At 48.1% G+C, this 9,226-nt stretch overlaps 1 protein-coding gene across 3 annotated transcripts in view; it reads left to right on the top strand.

Moving 5' to 3' along the window:
- The window catches only part of LOC121626893 (ephrin type-B receptor 4b-like), a 17,534-nt gene extending 10,752 nt beyond the window's left edge, over positions 1-6,782 (top strand). For all 3 annotated transcript variants that reach the window (XM_041965633.1, XM_041965631.1, XM_041965634.1), the window contains 11 exons: positions 236-332; positions 1,210-1,268; positions 1,398-1,511; positions 2,027-2,274; positions 3,286-3,432; positions 3,521-3,589; positions 4,107-4,156; positions 4,277-4,376; positions 4,694-4,887; positions 5,029-5,187; positions 5,425-6,782. In XM_041965633.1, coding sequence (XP_041821567.1) covers positions 236-332; positions 1,210-1,268; positions 1,398-1,511; positions 2,027-2,274; positions 3,286-3,432; positions 3,521-3,589; positions 4,107-4,156; positions 4,277-4,376; positions 4,694-4,887; positions 5,029-5,187; positions 5,425-5,530 — 1,343 coding nt within the window. In that variant the 3' untranslated portion in view covers positions 5,531-6,782. The remainder of the gene's footprint in view (positions 1-235; positions 333-1,209; positions 1,269-1,397; positions 1,512-2,026; positions 2,275-3,285; positions 3,433-3,520; positions 3,590-4,106; positions 4,157-4,276; positions 4,377-4,693; positions 4,888-5,028; positions 5,188-5,424) is intronic.
- The last annotated feature ends 2,444 nt before the right edge of the window (positions 6,783-9,226 follow it).

The following is a 9,226-nucleotide window of genomic DNA, read 5'->3' as shown; positions in this document are numbered from 1 at the left end:
TGTCTGTCTGTCTGTCTGTCTGTCTGTCTGACTGTCTGTCTGTCAGACTGACTGTCTGCCTGTCTGTCTGTCTATCTGTCTGTCTATCTGTCTGCCTGTCTGTCTGCCTGACTGACCATCTGTTCCTAGAAAAATTGTTTATTTTAATGACCTGATTATTGAACTGCTTATTAACTTATTGATCAGTTTATTGATCAGTTTATTGATCAGTTTATTGATCTGTGTGTTCTGGAAGGTGTTGGTCACTCTCAGCTGGTGCTGACTGGAGTTCTGGTCTCCATGGGGATACTACTGCTCATTGCCATGGTGATCGTTGCCGTGTACTGTTACCGGTAAGACAGAGTGTGTGTGTGTGTGTGTGTGTGTGTGTGTGTGTGTGTGTGTGTTCAGGATGCTCCCTCCCTGCTTGCCTCAGCAGAACAATGGAACACTGACCTCAGGTTCACTCACAGAACAGGGTGGAACATGTCGACTATATTAAGACAGAGGAACCAGAGAAACCCGACACTCTGAGAGAGAGACAGAGAGAGAGACAGGCAGACAGAGAGAGAGACAGGCAGACAGAGAGAGAGAGACAGAGAGAGAGGACAGAGAGAGAGAGAGACAGGCAGACAGAGAGAAAGAGACAGAGAGAGAGGACAGAGAGAGAGAGAGACAGGCAGACAGAGAGAGAGAGACAGAGAGAGAGAGACAGAGAGAGACAGGCAGACAGAGAGAGAGAGACAGAGACAGAGAGACAGAGACAGACAGGCAGACAGCGAGAGACAGACAGACAGAGAGAGAGACAGACAGAGACAGACAGACAGATAGAGACAGACAGACAGAGAGACAGACAGAGAGAGAGAGAGTAAGACAGATAGAGACAGACAGACAGAGAGACAGACAGAGAGAAAAATGCAGGTCTCCATAATGTAAATGAATTTCAGAATGAAGGTTTAGGTTTAGGTTTAGGTTTAGGTTTAGGTTTAGGTTGGGTTGGGGTTAGGCTCGTACTGGTTATGGTTTGGGTAAGTCCAGGAAATGAATGTCCGTCTACGTCAGGACTCACCTGTCCCCACAAATCCATATTTCCAGTCGGACTCCTCACGTGTGTGAGTGTGTGTGTGTCCTGCTGCTGCTGAGAAACTGAAGACCTGTCTGTCTGTTTCCTGTCTGTCTGTCTGTCTGTCTGTTTCCTGTCTGTCTTTTTCCTGTCTGTCTCTCCATCAGCAGGAGAAAGAAGGACTCAGAAATGAACGACAAGAGTGGTCACTACCAGATGGGCCAGAGTGAGTTTCCACCAATCATCACTGTCAGAATTTTAGTTTGGCCAATCAGATTGTGTTATCTTCAGGGATAGAGTTGATCCTCTGTTTGATGAAGATGATGATGATGATGGTGTGGTGTTGTTGCCGTAGCAATGAAGGTGTACATCGACCCATTCACCTACGAGGACCCCAACGAGGCGGTGAGGGAGTTCGCCAAAGAGATCGAGGCCTCCTTCGTGAAGATTGAGGAGGTCATCGGAGCAGGTGAGCAACGAGAGAAAGAGGATGAAGAACTTTGTCAGAACTTTGTTGAACGTTTTTGGATGTTTGAGGAACTTTTGATGGTCACGTGAGCACCAGCACCCGTTAACAGGAACCTTTTGAGGGGTTTTTCCTGAAGGTCTTAATCTGTGAAGTAACCCAGGGAACCTTTCAGCATCTTTGGGGATTTTTTAAGGACACGAGGAGCTTAGCTTCTACTTTTAAGGATCTTTTTCCTAAATCTACAAACCATTTAAGGAACCTTTAAATGCTAGACGGGACCAAGTATTCTTTTCAGTAACCAGGTATGTTTTAGGAATTTTTGTAGCACCTGAGAACATTTTTTGGATCCTTGAGGAGCATAAAGAATGTTTTGAGAAACCTGCAGACTTTTGTACGTCCGGCTTCAACAGGGACGATTAAAATATGAATCAGTTCAGTCTGTGGTCGCCCACTTTTTGAAATCACTTCGGTTTGAAAATCCTCCACTGTGCTGATAGTATGATGTACCTGTCCAGGTGAGTTCGGGGAGGTGTGTCGCGGTCGGCTGAGGGTCCCAGGCCGGAAAGAGAACTACGTGGCGATTAAGACGCTGAAGGGCGGCTACACAGAGAAGCAGAGGCGGGACTTCCTGTCGGAGGCGTCCATCATGGGTCAGTTCCAGCACCCCAACATCATCCACCTGGAGGGGGTCATCACCACTTCCTGTCCCGTCATGATCCTCACAGAGTTCATGGAGAATGGAGCGCTCGACAGTTTCCTGAGGGTGAGACGGGCCGAAATCAGTCTCGCCTGTGCTGCACACTGTAACCATGTCTCACTCTCTCTCCACCTGTCTGTCTCTCATCATGCAGACCTGTCTGTCTGTCTCACTGCCTACCTGTCTGTCTCTCATCATGCAGACCTGTCTGTCTGTCTCACTGCCTACCTGTCTGTCTCTCATCATGCAGACCTGTCTGTCTCTCATCATGCAGACCTGTCTGTCTCTCATTATGCAGACCTGTCTGTCTGTCTTGTCGATAGCTGTCTCTCTCATCACGCATACCTGTCTGTCTCTCATCATGCAGACATGTCTGTCTCACTTCCTGCCTGTCTGTCTCTCATCATGCAGACCTGGGTGTCTGTCTTGCCGATAGCTGTCTCTCTCATCACGCATACCTGTCTGTCTCTCATCATGCAGACCTGTCTGTCTGTTTCACTGCCTACCTGTCTGTCTCTTATCATGCAGACCTGTCTGTCTCTCATTATGCAGACCTGTCTGTCTCACTTCCTGCCTGTCTGTCTCTCATTATGCAGACCTGTCTGTCCGCTTCCTGCCTGTCTGTCTCTCATCATGCAGACCTGTCTGTCTGTCTCACATCACACAGACCTGTCTGTCTCTCATCATGCAGACCTGTCTGTCTTTCATTATGCAGACCTGTCTGTCTGTCTCTCATCATGCAGACCTGTCTGTCTGTCTCACGTGACACAGACCTGTCTGTCTCTCATCATGCAGACCTGTCTGTCTGTCTCTCATCATGCAGACCTGTCTGTCTCTCATCATGCAGACCTGTCTGTCTGTCTCTCATCATGCAGACCTGTCTGTCTCTCATCATGCAGACCTGTAAAAGACATTTGTTTTTTTATGAATATTGTGATAGTCGTTGTCTAAAATTGTGTGAAAATTAGAAGTTTTGGTCAAAGGGCTTCACATTTTCTTGGGGGACTTCCCTCAGCCTCAGCGACCACATGACGCCCCCCTGCTTGTCTTTGCTGATCACATGACTGGTCTGTGCAGATGAATGACGGACAGTTCACCACCATCCAGCTGGTGGGGATGTTGCGTGGGATTGCGGCAGGGATGAAGTATCTGTCCGACATGAGCTTCGTCCACAGAGACCTGGCAGCTCGAAACATCCTGGTCAACTCCAACCTGGTCTGTAAGGTGAGACCGTCTGCCCACCTGTGTGCCTGCCACCTGTCTGTCAGTCTGAAAAGTTCAGATCCAACACTTTTGTTTTTATGTTTTTCAGGTGTCAGACTTTGGTCTCAGCAGGTTCCTCACTGAAAACTCATCTGACCCGACGTACACCAGCTCTCTGGTAAAGTCCACAGCTGATAAACCAGCAGGCCGGCGAGTCGGCGCCCACTCGCCGTCTTTGCTGAGCTAAATAATACTTGTGTTACTGTCCTGCAGGTGGTGCAGTCTTCAAAATGTAGATGTTTCTATTACGATAAGATAATATAAGTTAAGACTTTATTCATACCCAGCTGGTGAAATTCAGGTATTGCAGGCAGGAACAGTCTGAATGTGGTTTGAGTTTGTGTATAAAATGTAACAGAACTGTTTTTAAACTCTACGATCAGGAGTTTTATTTTTGAAGATCCTTAAAGGAGTAGTACACCTGTTCAGTATTAAAAGGTTGATCCAGTTTATTGAGGAGACTCAGAGTCTGGGTTGGTGTTTGTGGATTAGCTTGGAGGAGTGGAGTCCCTCAGGGTCTTGTTATCGGTCCTCTGTTGTTCTGATTTAGTTCTATGACATGTCACCACCTACTTTGTCTCTTTAAAGCACTGCAAGCATCCTTCCATTAGCTAACTGACTATGTCACTTCTCAGGGGGGTAAGATTCCTATCCGGTGGACGGCTCCTGAGGCCATCGCCTACAGGTGAGTGTCAGTACTGCAGGGTGTGGTACTGTCAGTGGAGCGGGAAAAGGAGAAATATCATTATTGTTCAATAATTATCTTATAAAAGTTCAGTGAAGTGAGTATCTTACTGACTTGCAGGAAGTTCACATCAGCCAGTGATGCGTGGAGCTACGGCATCGTTATGTGGGAAGTGATGTCATACGGAGAACGACCATATTGGGACATGAGCAACCAGGATGTAAGACAACGGGCAGCACCATGTCCAACCTCTCCTGTCTCACTATCCTGTCTCTGTCTCACTGTTCTGTCTCTCTCTCCTGTCTCTGTCTCCTGTCTCCTCTCTCTTGTCTCACTGTCCTGTCTCACTGTTCTGTCTCTCTCTCCTGTCTCCTCTCTCTCTCTCCTGTCTCCTCTCTCTTGTCTCACTGTCCTGTCTCTCTCTCTGTCTCCTGTCTCACTGTCCTGTCTCTCTCCTGTCTCCTCTCTCTGTCTCCTGTCTCCTCTCTCTCTCGCCTGTCTCTCTCTCCTGTCTCACTGTCTCTCTCTCTCTGTCAGGTGATTAACGCCATCGAGCAGGACTACCGGCTGCCCCCGCCGCCGGAGTGCCCCTCCTCCCTGCACGCGCTCATGCTGGACTGCTGGCAGAAGGAACGAGCCAACCGGCCGAGGTTCTGCGACGTGGTGGCGTCGCTCGATAGGCTGATCCGAAACCCCGCCTCCCTGAAGGTGACGCACTCGGAGGGACGGAGGTGAGGCTCATTAACACATTCATGCACCAGCTGCTGGGGGTCAGAGGTTGTCTCTTGTCTCAGTGTGGAGCTGCAGGTCTGAATCTGCTCATACTTCAGTATCAATAATCTTGTCTGTCTCTCTGCCTGCCTGTCTCCCAGTCCGTCCCAGCCTCTGTTGGACCAGCGCGTCCCCCCTCCTCTCTCAGCCTGCGGTTCAGTCTCTGAGTGGCTTCGAGCCATAAAGATGGAGCGATACGAGCAGAGCTTCCTGCAGGCCGGATTCACGAGCCTGGACATCGTCTCACAGCTGAACACTGAGTAAGGTCCACGTCCACATGTCTCACATCTGTTTATACAGCATCGAGTCTCTGTGGCTGTTTCCAGGTGCAGCTGCCTGCCAGTCAACACTCAGGGATTAAAGGTGGAGTCCCTCCACCGCCCTGCTCTGTGAATGTGAAAGAACAAAGTCGCTGAGGCCGAGTCACATGACTCTCCATCAGCCAACAGCAACAGGCTGTTTTAACAACTTTCCATACTCTTTGTCTGTTTCCATAGAGACCTGCTCAGAGTGGGTGTGACCCTCGCTGGCCACCAAAAGAAAATCCTCTCCTCCATCCAGACGCTCAGGATACACAAAGCCCCGCCCACCCTCCTCTACTGACCAATCACAGCCCTGCCCAGCCGCACTGGCCTCTGGCTCTGAACGTTGGTCCATCCTGTCTGATTGACCAACCGGGAAGCCGTAAGAGACCACACCTCCTGATGGTTGGACCAATGAGAGGAATCGGGTGAAACAGGGCTGTGACATTATGAAAGCAAACTCTGAGTGAAACACTAAATACTGAACACACAGTTACAGCATCATGTCTCTAAGCTTCATAATGTTTGACTCAGGTGCAACTGGACTCCACCTACTTTGTTCATCTGACCAATCAGAACCGAGGACAGAGTTGACCACTGTGAAGCTTTTTAAATTAAGCAAGCACCTGGTTGGTCAACACTCAAGACATATGTAGCCCTGCCTTGTGAGACCACGGCAGTCATTCGCTGCTCAGGACAACCAAAGCCAGTCCGGCTCCAGATCCCAGACTCACCTCGGTCACCGGCCAAACAGCCAATCGTCTAACAGAGCAAGGACGCGGGAGGACGTTCCTGGTGCAGTTTAGTTCAACAGACACAGAGAAGTTGTAACTACCTCCTTTGGCCGTACTGTCATCAATAACTGAAAGCACAGCTGGGATTGGCTCCCAGCCCTGTCCATCAAAGCAGCATCAGTGGATCCCAGCAGACTGAGGACTGACATTCAGAATATGACGGATGTGTTTCACTTCGTTCTTCTGTTCACTGCTCGTCTAAAAACAAACGAACCCCTAATCAGATCACTGTTGGTCCAATGACAAGCTCCCAAACTGCTGCCACTTCGACTGCCGAGAACCAGGGACTTTCAGGACGAACCAAAGGGATTTCTGTGGTGAGGGAACGTATCTGAACGAAGGTTCAGTACTGTGGAACCTCTCAGTGCTCCTTCCAGAATACTCGACTGCGAGTTGAACCAAACGTTTTGAGCAGTTTTTGAGGATATTTTTAACGATGTTGTGGAATATCGGACTGATTCACAGGAATTCCAAACAGACCAGTTGGTAGTCCACACCAATGTTAGGAATATTTTCCGAGGAGCATCAGGACGTTCTGATGGGATTAACGACGTGACATGTCGACATGTTCTGGCAGAGTTTCGGCATCTTGCTCTTCATCATCTGTGAGAAAAAGTCTGGGATTGCCTCAGAAAACAACGGTCGACCTTCTGAGGAAATCTTCAGGAATCCATGAGATTCAAAGCTTCGGTGGGAATCTTTTGAAAACTGTGATGGAACATCCTCCAGGTTTCGTCCAAGTTACTGCGATCCTTCAGGTGAGTACTGGGAGACTTTAACGAAGACCTTCTGGAATATTTACGTTTCATAAAGGAACTCAAAGGGACGAAGACTTTCTCACCACACACACCTGCAAATGGTGGGTGAAGAGCAATTCATGGACATCTTCAGATCTGTGAGTGTGGGAGCTGTTTCAGATCTGAGACCACATACATGAACAGAAATATGTTGGGTTGTAGAACTGTTGGTGGTTTTGTATTTTAGCACTTTTTATACCGGATATTTGATATTTGATCATGTTTTGAGGCAGAGGAGGAAATCTGTGTTTGGATACTAAACTGACATTAAAGGAAAAACTGTCATTTTTTATTTTGTAGGAAAAAAAAACTAAACGGTTTGTCTCGAGCGAGAGGATCTGATGTTCACGACCAAAGATCACGTGTCTGAATGCTGGCCCAGTCATCAGCTCCACCTCCTCTAAAACACTAGAACACCAACATTTGGCAGTTTGCTGCTCCAGATCCAGATTTGATCTTGATCTCTTGAGGTCTGTCTGTTCAGTCTTTTCTGATCTCACCTTCAGTAACCAGACCAGAACCAGACCGCTCCGGTCCGGAAGCCATCAGTCCGTCGTTAAATACTCCAGCTGTCCTCCAGGTTTTTCTTACCACAGTAATAATAAGACCCAAAGAGCTGAGGCCATAAATCAGTGAGACATGACCTGTTCAATTCTGCAAGTAAACTTGAATCTGAAATGAGTTTTCCTTTGATTTGATCAGCTGACTCACTAAAAACAAGTTGTCGTCCACATAAAGCATCATGTTCATGTGACTGAATCATGTAACCTGACCTCAGGACTCTTCACTCTCTCCCATTGGTCCCCAGACCTGTCAGTCAAACCACTAATGAGCCAATAACTGCACTGCGTGGAGGTCTTCACATTGAAGGCTGCTGCAGTGATGTCATTGTTGTTGCTTCTGCTGATTGGTGGTTTCTTGGAAATCATGTGACTAAGAGTTAGTCGCTCAGCTTGGTTTATTTCACCGTCAATGAGTAACCAGGTCGAAACATTTTAAAAGAACTGTGAGTGTGCGTTTGTCCCGTTGACTTCGAACGCAGTGGAGGATGATCCGGTCTGGATCTGGATTCATGTTGTGGTGTGAACACAGCAGCTGAATCTGGAGCCGCTGCAGCTCGCTGCCTTTTAGAAACCCACATTAATAAATGAAATGTTATTCTTCTTGATATTTAGAGAACGTCCACTGGGCCAGGGGAGTCTGTCAACCAATCACAATAAAGATGAGTCGTCCTGCCCAATCAGATGTCTTGTTGTCAGTATGTGTGAAGAGCAATCTGAGCTGTTGGAAGCTTGTTAGCTTAGCTTCGTAACCTCAACAGATAAATGAACGTGTAGCTAAATCTGCTGTTTTTATTATGTGATTCATTAACGAGTGAAAGCGAAGAAACGTCCAATCATCGCTGCTTACAGTGCAAACAGGAAGTGATGGCATCATTGTTAGCATCTTAGCATGTTTTAATGTAGCGTCTCGTCAACATGGTCCACACGTCCCTGAGACAGTGACGCCGTGTCCTTTCACATGTCCTCAAATACTTCCAGCCGTCTCTGCCCACGTTGAACTACGCCATGACGCGGCTCTGCCGAAAGCCTGTAGGTGATGGAGGACTGGGGGGGCGAGTGATGGAGGGCAGCAGATTCGTGTGTGAGCCCCGTCACACATTTAAGGATGAACTCAGTGTTTCTATTGGTCGACTCTGACCCGGCTGGACTCGTCTGCTGTTCAGGCTTCAGTAGAAGCAGAAGATGCTCCTCGCTGAATTACCCCCATGTGACTTTGTTAGGCTGTCCGTGGAGGGTCTGTTGGACGGGGGGCGGTGACCAAGGAAGTGACATCACACTGCCGTCTGTCTTCATCCTGAATTAAATGTTGATTGAAGGTGAGTCAAACAGGTGTGATGATGTCACAACATCATAAAAACCAGGACAGAAACCAGGAGGCAGCTTCAGACCGACAGGTGTTCCACATCAGCACACACACACACACCACACACACTCACACACACACCACACACCACACACACACCACACACACACACCAGACACACCACATACACACACAGACACACACTCACAGTGTGTGTGAGTCTGTGTGTGTGTGTGAGTCTGTGTGTGTGTGTGAGTCTGTGTGTGTGTGTGTGTGAGTGAGTGTGTGTGTGTGAGTGTAACCTGACTCTTCAGGGGCATTAAGTTAAAGAGAAACAGGTTCATGTTGTTTTGCTGCAGACGTTTCAGACGAAGCTCCACCTCAACCAACAATACAATCCTGCTTCGACATGAAGACTGAGTCACAGTAATCTGACGAGACCAGAGAGAACAAGAGAACAGGAGAACAGATAGAACAGGAGAACAGCAGAACAGGAGATCAGATAGAACAGGAGAACAGCAGAACAGTCGCAGGGATGTT

This window comes from Chelmon rostratus, chromosome 23 (assembly GCF_017976325.1).
Source record: "Chelmon rostratus isolate fCheRos1 chromosome 23, fCheRos1.pri, whole genome shotgun sequence".
Taxonomy (NCBI): domain Eukaryota; kingdom Metazoa; phylum Chordata; class Actinopteri; order Chaetodontiformes; family Chaetodontidae; genus Chelmon; species Chelmon rostratus.
Note: the sequence above shows the minus strand (reverse complement) of the source record. Positions and strands in the feature narration are given on the sequence as shown.